Genomic DNA, 17855 nt, shown 5'->3' with positions numbered 1-17855 from the left:
TTTAGCTGAACTTTCCTCTCATCCCATTTCCCAAACAAGCTGGGGAAGACTGGGATCACTTCCTGCAGTGGAGTCAGCATCCACGCCCTGGTTTCCCCTCTGGGGCTCATGGCAGACATCACTAATAGATCCTAGCACTCCTTCCCACGAAGATTCCAATCCTTCTCAACAGACCTTCTGGGGGCTACCACCAACAAACCACTCGAGGTGGCCCTTGAAATGAGAATCCTGTTTATCAATCTGGATCTTCGATGGACCAAATGGCAACGTGGCCTGCCACACACTGCTCGCTTTCCCCTCCTCCCCACCCCAGCCCCCGTCACACACAAAGTAGGGCCATCCCTGACTTATATGTGTCTTTATGCAAATTAGAAAGAGGGTCCCTCTTATGGGGTAGACAGCCAAAGCCAGGACACATCTTTGCAGCTGGCTACTCTTGTGCAGTGCACAACCTATACGACCATACCTGGGGTAGCAAAAGCCCTAGCAATAGTTTTCTTAAGCTTTGATTACAGAGGCATCCACTTCAAACAGAGTATCTCAAACACACTGCCCACCTTTCTGCTCTGAGATTTGTTTTAGAAATCTTTGATTTTGATAACTAACCATTTGGGCCACGTTTTTTTCTTCCTTCACTTTAAATTCCTGCTCTTATGTTTTAAATCCACCAAGAGTGAGTCCCCTGAAACCCTCAATCCCAATAAAAGCAGAACCCCAGGCCCATGGTCTCTCTCTACCTGTGACCTCACTGTATGGGCCCAGGTGCAGTAGGTAATTTCCAGGTCTTGTAGATAATAAATCTTTATTTTTTTTCAGTTTCCTGACAGCTGTTGCTGAAAGGCTTCTTGCAAACACAGTAAGAACCGCGAGGGCTGGTCTGGCCACAGCACTGGTTTCCGACTGGCTGAGCCCTGCCAGCCCCGCTCCACAGAAGCAGTCCCGTTCCAGTAGGCAACAACCTCACGTTTCCTGAGGCCTACTGATAAGGATGACTGGCATTCTCACCCAGAAGGAAACACACTCGATCACACTCACACGAGCCGTAAAACAATAAAACAACAGCCCAGCTTCCTGTGTAAAACCAGGATCCCAAGCTTCATGCCCCGGAAAGCTGCCAGTCGGCCAGTGTGGGCCTTGCGCGGGCCCCCGGTCCCTGAAGGCCACCAGCAGCAAAGGCACCACGGAAACGGCAGGGCGTGAGGCAAAGGCCGCTGCGTCTCCGTTCACACGTCAGTGGTCCCTGTGGAGTCACCCGCTGTATTTAGAAAAGGAAGTCCCTCGGAAGCAGCTTATAAAGGAGAGTGGCGCGAACAGCACCCGAGGGGCTGCGGAGCGGTCCTGCTCGGCTGCGAATCAGGGCCTGCGCCTGTCCAGCCTCGGTCCGCGCAGCGGGTCTGCCCAAGGGGAAGGCCCCTCCTCTGGGCCGCGGCCGCCTCCTCCCGGGCCTGAGAGCCTCCCGAGGCCGCCTGGCCGCCGGCCGCCGCAGCCGGGAAGGCGTCCGGACGTCACCTGCACAGCTGCAGGTGCGGGTGGCGGCTCAGCTTCTCCACCAGCTCCTCCTCCGTGGGCTCCTCCAGGACGTCCCTGCGGAACGGGGGAGACGATGGACGGGGCGCCCTGGGCGCCTGCAGGGGAGCAGGTGTGCAGGGACGACGGAGAGGCCTCGTCAGGGCTTCTTAGGACCAGGAGCTGCGCGGAACCACCCGCAGGGGGCTCGGGTCCACCTCTGGGATGTTTACGGGGTGACCCTCAAAGGCCGGGAGAAGCCCACTCTGTGCGGTTGCGACACACACAGACGTTCAGGGAGGGCGGTGCGGCCGTCGCCTCTCTGAGCCACCAAAGGAACAAGCTCCAGGTTACCATGGGAAAGAGGGGCCGAGGTTTCACTTCACCCACCAACAGGGTCACCTGGAGACTAACGGCACCTGAGGAGGCTTCCCTACGTACGCTCATGGTGAGAGGAACGCAGCTCCACGACAGGAGGAGGTCCCAAGGGGAGCACCTGCCCACTGCCTCCCTCCCTCTCGGCCCCGCCTCTCGCCCCATGCCCGCCTCCCGCCCCACCCTCCCTCTTGGCCCCGCCTTCCGGCCCAGGCCCCGCCCCACCCTGCCCCGCCCCTCTCAGCCCCGCCCCTCTCGTCAACCCCGCTTCTGTCCTACACCCCGTCCTTTCGCCCCACCTCCTGGTCCTGCCCCACCCCCTCTCAGCCCAGACTCTTGCCCCACGCCCCGCCCTCCCTCTTGGCCCACCTCCCGCCCCACGCCCCACCCTCCCTCTCGCCCCGCCTCCTGCCCCAGGCCCCACCCTCCCTCTCGCCCCGCCTCCCGTCCCATGCCCGCCCCCACGCACCTGAACGGGAGCTCCTCGGTCATCTCAGAGGTGTCCTCCGTGAAGGACTGCAGGTGGCTGCGGCGGTCCCACTTGTGAAGGAAGTTCTAGCAGAAGGGACGAAGGGATGGGTGGCAGGTAGGCCCGGGCCCTGCATGAACCCTGCCCGTGCCCGCCTGGCTGAGAAGCTCCCCCTGGATACAGGGACCCGAGGCCCGACAAGACCCGCGGTGGCTACAGGAGCGGTTCCCTGAGGGCCACCCCACAGGTCAAAGGTCAGGAGCCTTCAGGATGAGCTGCCCCGAGGGAGGGCAGAGCCGCACCCCAGAGCCATGGGAACCCAGCACAAGCTCTTCGACCAAGTTCTAGGTGAACCCCACCTCATCAAGTTAGAAACTCCAACTGAGAAGAGCCTGGGCCAGGGGTGTCCACTACCTCCAAAATCAGAGCCAGAAACAGGTTGACCCAAATGACCGACGACACCAGCCACCAGAGCACAAAATACACCTCTGACCACCTGTGGAGAATGAGGGGGAGGCCAGGGGCGCCCTTGAGTCCAGCGCAACCCTCCTCTGGACCTGCCGCTCCCTGCTCCACGTCGCTGTTTCTGCCCGAACCCCCAGGCTGGCCCAGCCTGGCCTTTAGGGGCAGTCGGCCAGGAAGAGCAGGGCTGGAGCTCAGACCTGGCCCAGTGTGGGGGCCATCTGAGCTCTCGGAGCTCCGGGCTGGGCCCCTTCACCCCAGGTCACAGGCCCTCCCAGGAGCCACCTGCTGCCCCACACGCCCTGCGACCCCAGGAGGTTAGACACAGACGCACACCCCGCGCAGAGCCGCGGTCAGGGCGGCCAGGCCGAGTAACTCACGGGCCCGCGTAGCGCCGGAAGGCGTCCAGGAACACCTGCCAGTTGTTCACAATCATCACGTCCCACAGAGTGACCAGGGCGGCCTGCAGGGAGCAGACGGGGCTTCCAGGAGGCCGCGGGGAGCAGGGGCAGCGGGTGAGGTACCGAGGGGCAGGGGGCACAGGACTCACCGCAAAGTCATCGAAGTTGTTGGGCCAGTACTCCAACTGCTCAAAGCTCCCGCAGGGCACGGAACCGTTAACAGAGGCTAGGCTGCGGGGAGGGGTGGGAGGGCACAATCCAGTCAGTGTGGGGGCCGCAGTGGGACACACGCCCACGTGTCCAGCCCCGGCTCAGCCCCTGCTCTGCATAGACCTAGCGGGCCCTTGAGAAAGGGGGACAAAGAGGACGTGCCCCCCAACTGAGGAGGTGCCGAGGGCAGTGAGGCCAGTGCTGTGGACAAACGGGCAGACTCGGGTGGGGGAGGGCTGCACAGTTTAGGCCAAGCCCTGGACATCCCTTTTGCAGCAAGCAGCCTGGGCTGCAGGTCCAGAAAGGGGCCCGGGGTCAGGGGTCATCCTCAGTTCAGATTCTAGAGGGCTGCTAGAGCCGGGGTAGGGGAGAAGAGCAGGGAGACCAAGTAAGAAAGGGGACCCAGGAGGTCCCTCCTGGGGAGCTGACCCCACACCACCTCCGAGGCCTCACCCTGGCTCCAGCGTCCCCAGAGACACTCCCCCTACATCCCCAGGACCCAGCTCACCTGCTGTTTCTAGGAGCCACGACGACACCCCGGAACAGGCTGATGCCGATGATGGCGAAGACGTAGTAAATCACCTGGGGAGGCAGGCGGGCCGTCGGCGTCGCACACCTGCGGGGGCCCCACACAGCCAGGCAGCGCCTGCTGGGGTCCACGTGCCAGCAGGGGTTTCTCCCCGGGGACACGGGGACTCTGCTCCCAGGCACCCCTCCTGGCCACCAACCTGTCCCAGAGGGAAGCCCTGGGGATACACGGGAGCCTGGGGGGAGAGCTGGGGCTGTGAGCCCTCCTCCAGGGCAGGTGCAGCAGAAGGCGGGCCCCACGGAGAACTGGGCAGCGGGGGCCACAGAAGGCATCCCGGGAAGAGGGCCAGGAGCGGCCACGTCCCTCTGGGAGAAGCCTACCGCCCTCCCCATGCTCAACAGCAGGCGTCTGAGACACACCCCTGGGCAGCTGTGTGCCACAGTCAGAGACCCGTCGCTAATGTGTCTGGGGGGCGGAGGACGAGGCGCACCCCCAGGCTAACCCAGCCCCTCTCTGGACCTATTTCCTCCACAAGGCAGACTAGGGCCTGTGGGCAGTGCCTGAAGCAGCTCCCCTGAGCACCCCATGACAGCCCCGGGCACCACGGAGCCTCCTGGTGTCCACAACAGCAGGGTTTCATCACCCTCTCTCCTTACTGCCAGGCCTCGTGACTAGAGCATTACCCGGGCCCCCTGCTCACGGCCTGGCTCCGGGGGGCGCCTGGCCCAGGGTAGGGTACATCGAGATTCTCTCAGCAAAAGCGGCTGATCCTCAAGCAAGGATGGCTGACCACTCTGGGGCCTCTGTGGGTCCCGGGGGGGTCCCTGGTACCTCTGTTTTTCATCTTCTCAGTGTGGCCTAGGGCCTAGGACACATGAGGGATTTGGAAGTGACCAAGAGGCTCTCTGGCTTGGGAAGGCGGTATGGTCGGGCCATGCCTTCCACCAGACCACCCCAGCTCCTCTCTCCAGTGTCCTGCCCTGCCCTGGGTTCCCCAGGCCTCGGTCACCCGCTGCCACCTGAATGCAGGGACCTTCCTTCTGAAGGCCGCCACTTTCCATGGAGCTCTAGCTGCCCGCCCAGCGGCCTGGCCTTGTTCCCCCAAGAGGCCAGCACAGGCGGCCAGACTCACCACCAGGATCCCACCGAAGGCCCGCATGTTCTTGATCAGGTCCAGGATGGTGCTGGCCACCAGGGACATCAGCTGAGACGGTAAGAGAGCGGGTGACCTGCCTCACTTGTACACACACCTGCACACGTGCACACCCACACACCACCTGTACACACACCTGTACATGCACCCACACGCTTCACCTGTACACACACCTGTACAAAAACACATGTACACACACACCTGCACACACACGAACATCTGTACACACACTTGCACACCCACAAACACCTGCACACATCCACACATCGCCTGTACATGCACCCACACACACCACCTGTACACACATGCACACCCACCTCACCTGCACACACACACACCTCACTTGTACACACACACACCTGCCTCATCTGTACATACACCCACGCCAACCCTCACACTCTCACAACTATACACACCTGCCCACCCCCACACACAAACCCCTATACGTGCAGACACCTCCAAGCCTGCTGGTGAAGCCACGATGTGCAGGGCCTTGGCCCACACTGCCCACCGGCCCACGAAAGCTGATCTGGAGGCTCGAGAAAGGCCGACCTGGAGACGGCCAGTCAGCCCTGGGTGACGGGGTTTGAGGTGTGGGGCCTCAGAGACCCAGCCAGGGACCCTGATTCACGTGAATCTAAGCCTCAGAGGCCAGCTTTCCAAGCAGCCAGTTTCCCCACTTGATAAGTCGGGAGAAACAGCACCGGACGCTAGCAGGCAGGAACTCTGCTGTACGTGTGCACACACGTGATTATATGCACGTGTACATGCATGTATGTATGTGTGTTTAGACGACCCTGTATCTGTGTGAGCACGCACACGTGTGTATACATACACTTGTGCTTATTTTGCGCCTGACTGCATGATTATGTGTATGTGTGTGGTTACACGCATGTGTAATTGTGGTTACATGCAAATGCACCTGTTGGTGTTTGCATGCATGTGTGTGTGAGACGATGTGTGTGATTATATGAGGGTGTGATTACGTGTACATGTGTATGATTTTGTGTGTGCTCTGGGTGTGTGTGATCACGTGCCTGTGTGCATTGCACATGTAGGGTCACACAGGTGTATGTATGGATGGAGGGCTCAGGGCCACAGTCCTCTGCACCCAGGAACCCCTTCAGATGGGAAATACCGCTGGGTGACGATGGGTCACCCCCGGCCAGGCCAGGTGCACAGCTTGGCAGGACGCCCACAGGGGAAGGACCTGGACACTCAGAAAGGGGGCAGGCGTCCTCAGGTTCTTTTCTCCCGAGAAGTGCTCGGGAAAGCAGATGGGAGAGACACCCCCGCCCGGACCGTCCCCCCACCCCAAAGTTGGGGCTACTCCTGGCGGGAACATTATAAGAAACCGGGGCTCAGAGACAGTCACAAGCCACTCCACTCCCGCACTGAGGTCCTTGGAGGGGGCACCACTAGCCACCGGCAGCCCATGCCAAGGCCATTCATAAACTCAGGATGCCTAGGGGCACACTGGCCCCACACAAAGGCCAGGGACCCCGAGGAGCATGTGACCTCCCCCGGGCCCCACCGACATCCCCCTGCTGTCTGGGCTGGACGCCCTTATGCTCCCAACCGCCTCCAGCATCACCCAGCCAGGACGCAAGGCTGGGGCGCATGCAGAGGGACCCCAGGTACTTGGGGTGACGGTGCTCAGCCCCGGTCCCTGCCCAGCAGGCACGCCCACCCCCAGAGCGAGGCCCGGCAGGCGCCGGCGTACCTTCATGCTGGGGATGATGCGTAGGAAGCGGAAGACGATGAGCACGTTCACCAGCCGCGTCATGTCCCACAGCGACAGCAGGCCCAACATCACCGGCTTCCTGCAGAGACACGCGGAGATGGGTTAGCCGGCAAGGAGACGCCAAGAGACGCGCAGTCCAGAGACAGAGACGCAGAGAGAGCCACCAAGGGTGCCAGGAAGTCGCCCCACAGGCGCCACCGACCGGAAGAGCTCCGCCGAGACCAGAGGGCAGAGCCTGGGCCTGCAGCCCAGGGCACTCATGGCAACACCTCCCCGGGCTCAGCCCCCACGTGGTGCAGGGCAATGTGACGGGAGAGCCCTGGGGCTCCAGACGCCCAGCTCCGGCCCCAGCAGAGCTGGCAGAGACATGGCCCCAGACCCTTCTCCTATCCTCTGACCCCGTCCCCTGGGTGTCCCTCTTGGGCCTTACTGTGCTCTCATTTCTATTTAAATTTTACCCATTCTCACCCAGGACACACCCCTCACCGCCTCCCAACAGAAGCGTCCTGTGGGTTTTCAGTGCACGTAAGAAACACAGAGAGCTGGCCCCACAGCCGCCGGGCGGCCTCGAGACTTCACTGCTCCCGCCTCCGAAACCCTCGACACAGACCCCTGCCGAGACCCCAAGGGGCAGGACTCATCCAGCCCATCCTCGTCAGACGACTCAGAAGCGCGCCACTAAGACAAAGGCAGCCCAGCCAACGGACCAAGAGGCCCCCTGAAGGCGCGAGGTCAGCACACAAGTTCACCAGGGCAGCTGTGCTTTGGGCAGCAAGACCCCCAAGGCTGCCACACGCCACGCTGCAAGGCACCCTGGGACCCCTGGCCAAACGTGTGGCCAGAACTGGGGGCAGCGTGAGTTCAGCAAGCCCTGAGCCACCCTGACGTCTACAGGGAAATGAACTGATGCCCAGAGTGGGAAGTGATGGCGGGGGCCTCCCTGCTTCTGGCCCCGGCACACCTGGACCCCAGGTCCAATCACAGGGGCACCTCCAGAGCCTCCCACCCCAGCTCGGGGAACATGATCGTCCTGCAGGCGGCCACAAGGCCTTTAAGGCAGAGTCCCCAAGAGTGGAGAAGGTGTCTGACCCCACAGGCCATGGCGGGGCAGGAGCTGTGGCCACTCGCCTGCAAGTCAGGCCTTCGGCCCTAGAGGGGCCTGCACCAGTGGCTGGAGGCAGGACGCACACCCTTCCCTGGGGCGCTAGCCAGGCCTCCCCAGGTTCTCCATGACACATACCAGCCCCGGTGTGGGAAGCCGTACACAGCCAGAGTGGAGATCTCCAAAACCTTTAATCACAAAAGAGAAGAAGGCTCGCTACGGCAGGCCCACCAGTGGCTCTAACACGAGGGCCCCAAGGGGATCTGGGGAGAAACCACAGCCGGTCCTGCCCCCTCAGCTGGTCCTGCTGCTGAGGATGCCCTGGCCTCAGGAGTGGGGCTGCACGTGCGGAGGGCAGGGCTGGGACAGGGCCTCGGAGTTCCGGGCTCAGGAGAAACTGCGGTCAAGGATGGACCGGAAGGCCCTCCTCTCAGCTGCCTCCCTGCTGCTGCCGAGGGCCCACGGCTCTGATCCATCAAACGCGAATACGTATTGCACTAATATTGCTGCTGTGATGTGCACACCAGGAGCAACCCCTCACTCCCCCAGGATCCAGGGAAACACTTCCCAAGACCCCCAGTGCTTGAGACCTTGCCCGTCCCTCCGCACGCCGGGGCCCCACTGTCCTTGGGGGAGCTGGGCTGGCTGGCGGGGTCTGCAGGTTCCTTGCAGGCGTCCCTGGGGTGTCAGGAGAGGCAGCCTGCCCTCACTCTGCCCCAGCCCCATCGACCCACAGAGGCAGCGGAAACGAGCCTCCTGTAGCCCCCCGCCAGGCAGCCGAACCTGGGGGAGTCGGCCCCTTTGTCACCGGAGGTGGGAGGCCCAGGCCCTACGGCCCCCTGGGGTCCAGGGGCAGCTGAGAGACCCTGTGCACAGGCTGAGTGCACACCGCCCACCCGAGAGGCTGCGCCTCAGCCGTCTCAGACTTTACCAGCAGGACGATGGTGAGGAGCCCGTCAAACACGTTGCTGGAGTAGGACAGGTAGCCCTGCAGGCCCAGAGAGAATGCCTTGAGCAGCATCTCCAGCAGGTAGTACAGAATGAAGATGCAGTTGAGAATCTGAGAGGGAGAAGCGCGCCCAGCGTTCAGTGCCGGCGCCACCCATGGGTCCCGCCCGGCTCCCCGACCTCCCCAACGTCCCCACCCACAGTGGGGCCGATGAGATCCATGCGCCTCTGCCCACAGGGCCCCGTGGGTCCCGCCCAGCTCCCCGACCTCCCCAACGTCCCCCACCCACAGCGGGGCCGATGAGATCCATGCGCCTCTGCCCACAAGGTCCCGTGGGTCCCGCCCAGCTCCCCGACCTCCCCCAACGTCCCCCACCCACAGTGGGGCCGATGAGATCCATGCGCCTCTGTCCACAGGGCCCCGTGGGTCCCGCCCTGCTGCACATGGTGAAACCCGTGGCGCACAGACACCCCCTCCCACGCCGGAGCCACGTGACCCTCCCCTCCCACTTCCTTGGTGCTCCTCACACCCTTCTGGGAGGCTCTTCCCGAGCCCCCTACCCCCAGACATGGGCATCTCAGCACCCCCTTCTTGCTCCACATCCTCTCCTCGGGGGACCTGTACCCCAGGCACAGCTTCAACCACAACTGGCACACCTGTACCCCCCAATCCAGGCTCCCCCAGCCATCAGACAGGCCCTCAAACCCCACGCCCTACGTCTCCCTACTCCACAGACTGCTGTGAAGCACCAGGATGGCCTTGCCTCCCAGGGACCGGGGCCCGAGGTGGGGAGGCTGTGTGCTCTGCCCCCTCACGCCCTATCACCCTGGATGACAGCCCCACGGCTGCAGAGCTCACCCCTAGCACGAAGTCGTCGCGGTCCTTGGGCAGCACGTGTGCGTCCAACACCAGGAACACCTGCGGAGCCAAAGCGGTCGGCGGCTCAGCCCGGGGGCTGGTGAGAGAGCCAGCGGGCAGTGACGCCAGGGCAAACCGCACTCACGCAGATGGTCACGAGGTTTCCGAGGGCCATCAGGTTGCCCAGGTAGTCAAAGTAGTGGTGGCCAAAGAGGAACTGGGTGGTCCGCAAAAACGGAGACCGGTACTCGGGCCGCGGCGGGTGCTGGGGGGAAATGCACACTCAGAAACACGATGGAGCCGGCCTCGGCCACGGGGGACCGAGACACCCAACCCCCTTCTCCTGGGACTCAGTCTTCCCACCTTGCCTGCCACCCAGACTCTCCAGCCTCAGGAAAGCCTCTCAAACGGCGTCAGTTTTATGCACAAAGATGATCGCCACAGTCATCTAACACCGAGAGACAGGGAAATAACCCAGAAGGGCACTGATGCTGCAAGCGGCCCGAGACGGACAAGCACGCAGTCGTCTCAAACGTATGCCAAGTGTCACGTGAAAATGTACGTATAAATTATTTGCTAATTACTATGAAAACTGAGCACAGAATGGAGATAACTCACACACCATCACCAGGCTGGAGCAGAGCCTGATCAGAGGAGGGCAGCTGGGCAACAAATACACCATGAAGATGCCTGTGAAACTCTGCACTCCCATGCCACCCTGCTCCCCCCCACAGAGACCCACGCCAACCTGCCCCCCCAGAGAGGCCCCTGCCTGTGCACCAGGACAGAGGCGCAGAGCAGTCACTGCAGCACGAGATGGGCCATCCCACGGGGCAGCCACTCACTGGCCATGACCACTTGATTCAAATTTAAATTTGATCAAACTGAACACGTGGCTCCTCTGTCACAATAACCACGCGTCAAGTTGGGGAAGGACACCTGTGGAGCTCTGACCCAGCCCCACACTCAGACGCACAGTTCCCTGGTGACCTGCAGCACAGCCTGACCCCGTAAGAATGTCCTCCATGTGGGTACTGGTGCCCAGAGGCCGCCAGCCGGCCCCAGTGCCCAGTTCCCTCTGCACTCCACACGCTCTGCTCATGGCCAGAGCCTGCTGCACCCTAGACGGTGGCATCCTGCTTGCCTAGTGACCGCAGAACAGCTCCAGCCCAGGTAAACCAGCAAACATCTCTGTCCCCCTGGGCTCTGGACCACAACTTCTCCAAAGGCATCCAGACCCTGGCCTTGGGGAAGGGGTCCCCTCCCAGGTCTGTTCTTCCCCAGGCATCTTCCTCCACCCTCGGGGACCACAGAGCTTCCCCATATGTTACAGTGACTCTCTTATCACAGTTAATACTTCTCGATGTTAAATTTCTACGTGACTCCTGTCTCCTGCCTGAACCCAGACTGATACATTGGCCAAAAGAGACTCCAGCATTATCCGTTATGTTAAACTATTACAAGAAGAATGAATTCATTCATCACATCATTATTAGGAAAACAACAGACCCTGAAACGATTTCCGTGAAATGACTTCTCGGAAGGTGGACAGTTAGGTGGGTTTTTCTATTTCTTTCTACTATCTATAATGAATGCCTACTATGTTTTTAACCTCAAAAGCAACAAAAACAGGGACGTCCCTGGTGGTCCAGGTGTCAGGACTCCGGGCTTCTACTGCAGGGGTCACGGGTTCAATCCCTGGTCAGGGAACTAAGATCCCACATGCCGTGTGACGCAGCCAACAAAAGTAAGAGAGAAACAGGCTTTCAGAAGCTGGAATGGTGCCTTCTCTGCAGCCAATTGGCACAGACTGACAAGCGCTGGACCAAGGCCTGGGTGATGGCAGAAGGTGACCATACGTGGGAGGACTCTCATGAAGGCTCCTGATGTCCTGCTATCAGCCACCTAGAGAACGCCTCTCTTCAGAAGTGATTCCAAAATCACAGCCTGTCAGGGCACCTGGGACAAGCACTCACGTGCTAACAATCCTTGAAGCACCTGCCTGCCCGCTGAGGGGGAAGGAGGATGTCATAAAACAACGACAAGGACATCACAGCTCCCCAAACTTCTAGGACCCAAACTCCCGCCTCAAACCATAGTTCTGCACTTTAGATCTAGGGCGTATGGGAAGAGAGAGCATCTCATTAACCACAGCAGGAAAGGTGTGGCCAGCAGAGGGTGTGGTCAGAGAGGGGTGTGGCCAAAGGGGGTGTGGTCCGTGGAGGGGCATGGCGAGCGGAGGGTGTGGTGAGAGGAGGGGTGTGACCAGTTGAGGGTGTGGTCCATGGAGGGGGCGTGACCAGATGAGGGTGTGGCCAGATGAGGGGCGTGGCCTGCACGTGCGACCAGTCATCAGCCACCACAATCACGAACCTCCTTTTGATATCAGATCCTGACTGAAGACAAGGGGAGAGTTGGTCTTGGACGACCTGGACCCAGCAGCATCCTACAGGCCAGCTGGCAAGTGCCCAGGGAGGGTCTGGCTGGCCCAGCGAACCTTAAGAAAGGAGCCCACCTTCCCAACATTTTCTCACCCAGGTCAGGCTGCACCCAGAAAAGGGCTGGATCACAGCAAATCAAAACAACAAACAGCTGCCAAGAGCTGCCTCCTGGGCCCAGCAAGCCTCCTGCCCCAGGACCATCATCTAGAAAGGTGTTTCCGGATTTACTATCCTTTGAAAACCATCATCATGGTTTCTATAAAACCTGCACGTACTTACTATCTCCTTCGAGTCACCTGGACACAGACAGTATCATGTATGTTAACATACCAAGTGCCCGCCTGTCTGTCCCCATAACCATCTCCTGTCCCCCATGGGTCCTGCAGTGAGGATGCTGACCACCCAGGGGCCAAGGGTACAGCACCCATAGCTCCAGGCCAAACAGGACTTGCCTCTGGGGGACCTGGAAAGGCCTCATATTCTCAGGGAAAACCACCTCTGACTGGGGCCTGATGCCACAGAGGTTGACCACAGACCTGGAGAAGACACTTGTGGGCTAAGGTGCATCCCCCAAAGTTTATATTTTGAAAGCCTAATCCCAGGACCTCAAATGCGACTGCATTTGGAACTGGGTCTTTCAAGAGCCAACTAAGTTAAAATGAGGTCACTGGGGTGGGCCCTAATCCCGTAGGACTGCTGACCTTAAAAGAAGGGGAGATGAGGGCACAGACACACAACAGAGGGAAACCCACACGAATACAGAGGGAGCAGACGGCGTCCACACGCCGGCCCCGCCCACGCCTGGGCCTTCGACTCCAGCCTCCGTCCACACACAGGCCCGGCCCACGCCTGGGCCTCTGACTCCAGCCTCCATCCACACACCAGTCCTGCCCACGCCTGGGCCTTCGACTCCAGCCTCCGTCCACACAGGCCTGACCCACGCCTGGGCCTCCGACTCCAGCCTCCGTCCACACACAGGCCCGGCCCACGCCTGGGCCTCCAACTCCAGCCTCCGTCCACACACAGGCCCGGCCCACACCTGGGCCTCCGACTCCAGCCTCCGTCCACACGCCGGCCCTGCCCACGCCTGGGCCTCCGACTCCAGCCTCTGTCCACACACGTCCACACACCAGCCCTGCCCACGCCTGGGCCTCCGACTCCAGCCTCCAGACCTGGAGATAGTAAGCCCTGGTATTTAAGTACCTGCAGGCTGTGATACTCGCTACAGCAGCTGAGCTGACTGGCTCAATGGTGACACTGAGCTGCGAGGGATTCGATCAACAGGAGACGACTGACTCCACCTCTTCAACCCGCATTCAAGCCCAGCTCGGCCCTGTCAAGGCCAGGTGGCTGGAGCGGCTGGAGCGGCAGCCCCCTCCATGGCCCCACAGTCTGCTTGAGAACAGCTCAGCTGTCTCCCTGCACCTCCTCCCCTGCCGCCTCCTAGACACCTGCCACATAAAATGCAGGCAGTCCGGGGTCTTGTGGACACTGTTAAGCTGGATACTGAAGCCCACCTGCTAACCTTAAAAATCAGTGTCAAGGACAACAGACAAAGGTTTCGGACAAACTCAGGCACCTCCCGGGTTAGGACATGTGAGAGAAGAGAAGTCTATCATGAAGAATGGAGAAAACTGGGAAGTTCCTCTGGGTCAGGACTACGGTCGCTGTGGCCTGGGAATTTCATGAGATCACAAAATCTCCCCAGTTTCCAAGAGCCACACCAGCTCTGCTCCCACAAACACCCTAGGGGCCAGACACCCTGGGAAGATGAGTCCCGGGGCTGGTCACTAAAAGTGACCCAGGCGATTAATGCCAAGAGACACCGAGGACTTCCCCACTAACCCCAGGTGCCCCTGGCCTGGCCATAATTACCTCTTTAACCACCCTCTTTTCAAACTCGTCGAAGAGTTTCTGAAACTCGTCAGTTGATAGCAGGCCGCTGCCACGGGAATGCAGCTTCTGCAAAGCAGGAACACACAGGTGTGCTGGGCAGCCAGGCCACGGGCAGGAAGGGAGCCGCCCCAGGCCCACCAGGACCGGGCCAGCCGGGCTGGTCTGAAATAACACCCACATGGCCTAGGGAGCCCAGAGGCACAGGTGGGGCGGGGGGAAGGGGGACCAGTACCTCTGTGATGGCCTGTTTGTGGTCACTGTCCAGCTGGACTTTCTGGAGCACTTGCAAGAAATCCTCAGGCTTCACCCCAAGTCTGTGGGGAAAATGCCCTCAGTGAGCCCAGCCAACTCAGCACCCTCAGGCGCCCTGACCGCTGCCCCGAGCAACCCGGGCAGTGACAAGTTCTCCAGGAAGGAGCACTTGATGGTCCTCCTGTCTCCAAAATCCCAAGACCCCGTGGTCCTGCCTTAGAGAGGAGCGGCTGAGGATGCTAGAGCGTGCGACCCACAGGCCCCGGGGCCAGTGAGTGGTGGGGACCGGAGCTGCTCTGTGACACTGCCTCCAAGCTGTCACGGAGTGGGGGGCAGAGTGGACGTGCATCCCAGGCCTTTCTCGTCCCGGACCCCAAGTCACAGCTCGGGTGTGGGAAGGGCGCCAGGGGGACAGGCTAGAATGTGTGGCCCCCACCAGACCGGGATCTCAAGCAGGTCATGAGGACATGAGTTAACTCGGACACCAGGACCATGGAACCCACCCAGGGACGCTTGACTCCAAAGGAGCCTTTCTATCCACTGCCAGCAGGGATCTCGGGAAGCGCCCCTCCATGAACACCCCTCCCAGAGCAGCCTCGGGAGAGGGGCGGGAGCCCCCGCTCTCACCGCTCGGGGTGGGTTTCTCCCTCCGCTGTCACGGACGAGAGGACCTTGTAGGCAGCCCGGGTTCCCAGGCGTCTCCGCAACAGTGAGGTCTGGAGAGACATCTGAAGAGGGAATGGGGCTGAGGGGCTTGGCCCAGCCCTGTCCCTGGCCACCCTGCCCCTTGCCCCAGACAGCCCCGGCTCACTCGCAGCCCAGGGAGCAGCCCCTCGCCCTGTGGGCATCGGGGGGCAGTCACAGAGGACAAGGGCCAGGCCCTGCCGGCAGCCACCACTGTGAAGTTCACTAAGGTGCGCATCCCTTCTCAGTGGACTTGGGGCCCCTGGCCCACCTACAAGGGGGGTGGGGGGGTGGTCACTGCCCCAGGGGTTTTAGTCTTCTTGCTTTCCCCCCAGAGGAGGTAGGGCAGGGAAGGGGCCAGGGGTGGCTGTGGGGCCAGCACCCCCGGGGAGCAGAGAGGGAGGTCACCCATGGCAGAGAGGTGGGGGTCATGCCGAGACCACCACAGGCCCCGCCCTCCCACCCACGTCCACACCCACACAGCCCCGGGCCACCCTGCCGGCCAGCTCCCTGCCAGGCCTCCAGGAGCAGCTCCAGGCACAGCCGGGCAGGGGGGCAGCTCCGCTCACCATCAGGTAGCCCCGGAACTGGTTGTAGATGATGGCCGTCATCAGGTTCATCAGAAACAAGCTCCCTTGGGAGAGGAAAGGCCATGGTCAGCGGGACCACACGGCCAGCGAGGACCGTGCGGGCAGGAGCGGCCGCCAGCCTGCCCGCAGCAGGCTGGCTGAGGGAGCAGGGCAGGGACCCGAGGCCCTCGTGTATAGATGGGGGCGCCACCTGGCCTGCCCAGCAGGCACGGAGGCACTGGCGGTCGCACAGAGTCACGTGGAGGGGAGGTCGCAGAGCCGGGGAGCACACCTAGACCCTTGCCCCAGGTGACCCCTGCAGACCCGCCCCGACTCACCAATCAGGGTGAAGGCTATGAAGAAGATGGCGTAGGCTCGGTTCCTGGAATACACAGGGATCATCACTGAAAGAAATCAGAGAAAATAAAACACTCATAAGCCCAACGTCCAGCTGACCCCTGTCATCGTCTTAAACCACTATCTTTTCAACAGAAAGGAGGGCCCTGGGTTGGTGGACCTCGAAGGCCGTCTTGCCCAAATTCTGCCCCTCACACCTCTGCCTGCACACCTGTGGGGGCGGGGAACTCGCTACCTTCGGGGGATGCTCATCCTGTACACACGCCTGTAAGCACTCCCTGCAGACAAAGCCCAGCCCTCCCTCAGTGACTGGAGGACTCACAGGACATGTGGGGGCAGTGCTCAGGGTCCCGGGCACAGCTCTCACCCGGTATGGAAGCCAGTGGCTGACCTCTTGGGAGGGTCTCTATGGTGGGTGACCACCCCAGCCCAAGACGAAAGGCCCCAGCCAGGCTGGCCAGGCCACAGCTGAGCCCAAGGACCGCAACACCCTCACCTCCTGGCCACACACCCGGCCTAAGCAGACCAAGGCCCTATCAACAACCCTGACACAGTCAATGTCACAGCCACCAGAGACCCCGGGGCCTCACACATGGTGGGGCTGAGCCTCAAAGAGGAGGAGGCCACCAGGGGCCCGCTGAGCCCAGGGGCCCGCTGAGCCCAGGTCGGTCCATCACCACGAAGAAGTGTGTCCACCTCGAGCTTCTCAGGACTCAGAAAATGAGCAGAAGAGGAAAAGGAACCGGAAGAGACGGCCAGAAAGAACAGGGAAGAAGAGGGTGGAGAGCAGGAGAGAGGAGGACGCTCGAAAAAGGGGAGAGAGGAAACCAGCGAAGAGGAGGCGGGGGCTCCACCTTTAATCCCCAGCTCTCGACAAAGAGGCTTCGGGGGCCCCCACGCCCAGTGCCAGGCCCAGCTCCAGCTCCGTGCCCCCGCCCACCCCCCAGTGCCGCCCTATTCCCGGCCCCCGCACCGTCGGGATTGTTGGCGGTGGTCAGCAGCACCAGGAGGGTAGTCAGCGCCTCAGGCAGGTTGAAGAAGTAGGTCAGCCGCTCCCGGTCCTGCCCGGCGTCCTGCAAAAGCAGACACAGCAGCACTGAGGAGTCACCGGGCCTCGGGCCGCGAAGCTCAGGCCCCAGACCCAACAAGCGCGGACCTCCCGCTACGGCTGCGCAGCCTCAGAGCCCATCTCTCCATCTCCTCCCTGTGGGCTCCGAGCTCCAGGCCGGGCAGACCACACTCAGGACCTCTGGGCCTGAGAAGCAGTGTCCAGGGATGCCCCACACGGACACCGGCCACTGGGCAGGCCTGCTCGGAGCCACAGTGAACAGCTCTCACCAGCCTGGCAGGCAGCATCACAGCCTGGGCCAAGAGGGCCCAGCGGGGGCCGGCCCACCCGCTCCCAGCCGGAGTCCACGGACCGTGTGTGTGCCCTGGACACTGTGGGCGGGAGGCGCTCACCCAGGCACAGAAAGCCACCTCATCACTCAGGGAGCCTCGCAAGGCCACTGTCCTAGCTGCCACCCAAGGGCCAGCCCTCCACAGACACCTCAGGACCCTCCGTGTTCCCAGGTCAGAGGCCCACCCCTCCCCCACTCCCGGGGAGGCACCCTCGCCCACCCCACCCGTCCTGCGCTCCATAAACAGCAGTGACACTGGGCAGACACGTGGGTCCTGAGACACTTACTGGTCCCACCTCCCAGCCGAGCTGCCCCTGCCACCCAGACTCACACACACACACACAGACAGACACCCCATGTGTGCACACACAGTGACACACACAGACACCCCCATGCGTGTACACACAGAGAAACACACAGCACACACACAGTTACATACCCACAGACACCCCCACGCATGCACACAGAGACAGAAACACACAGCACACAGTTACACAC

At 61.5% G+C, this 17855-nt stretch overlaps 1 protein-coding gene across 3 annotated transcripts in view; it reads right to left on the bottom strand.

Moving 5' to 3' along the window:
* Positions 1-819: 819 nt before the first annotated feature.
* TPCN2 (two pore segment channel 2) overlaps positions 820-17855 on the bottom strand; it is a 29538-nt gene continuing 12502 nt past the window's right edge. Inside the window, exons 8-25 of one of the 3 annotated variants that reach the window (XM_052661875.1) lie at positions 16931-17030; positions 15939-16004; positions 15601-15665; positions 14975-15075; positions 14328-14409; positions 14075-14161; positions 9904-10023; positions 9759-9818; positions 8883-9011; positions 8090-8139; positions 6829-6928; positions 5085-5156; positions 3932-4005; positions 3363-3444; positions 3193-3275; positions 2765-2846; positions 2351-2436; positions 820-1584 (exon numbers count right to left, since the gene is read on the bottom strand). In XM_052661875.1, the coding sequence (XP_052517835.1) occupies positions 1506-1584; positions 2351-2436; positions 2765-2846; positions 3193-3275; positions 3363-3444; positions 3932-4005; positions 5085-5156; positions 6829-6928; positions 8090-8139; positions 8883-9011; positions 9759-9818; positions 9904-10023; positions 14075-14161; positions 14328-14409; positions 14975-15075; positions 15601-15665; positions 15939-16004; positions 16931-17030 (1518 nt within the window). In that variant the 3' untranslated portion in view covers positions 820-1505. Of the gene's footprint in view, positions 1585-2350; positions 2437-2709; positions 2847-3192; positions 3276-3362; positions 3445-3931; positions 4006-5084; positions 5157-6828; positions 6929-8089; positions 8140-8882; positions 9012-9758; positions 9819-9903; positions 10024-14074; positions 14162-14327; positions 14410-14974; positions 15076-15600; positions 15666-15938; positions 16005-16930; positions 17031-17855 lie in introns of all 3 variants that reach the window. The other 2 variants (XR_008201506.1, XM_052661877.1) reach the window with 2 other exon arrangements.

Source organism: Budorcas taxicolor, chromosome 25 (assembly GCF_023091745.1).
Source record: "Budorcas taxicolor isolate Tak-1 chromosome 25, Takin1.1, whole genome shotgun sequence".
NCBI lineage: Eukaryota > Metazoa > Chordata > Mammalia > Artiodactyla > Bovidae > Budorcas > Budorcas taxicolor.
The sequence above is the reverse complement of the archived record's forward strand: the minus strand, read 5'-3'. Positions and strand labels throughout refer to the sequence as shown.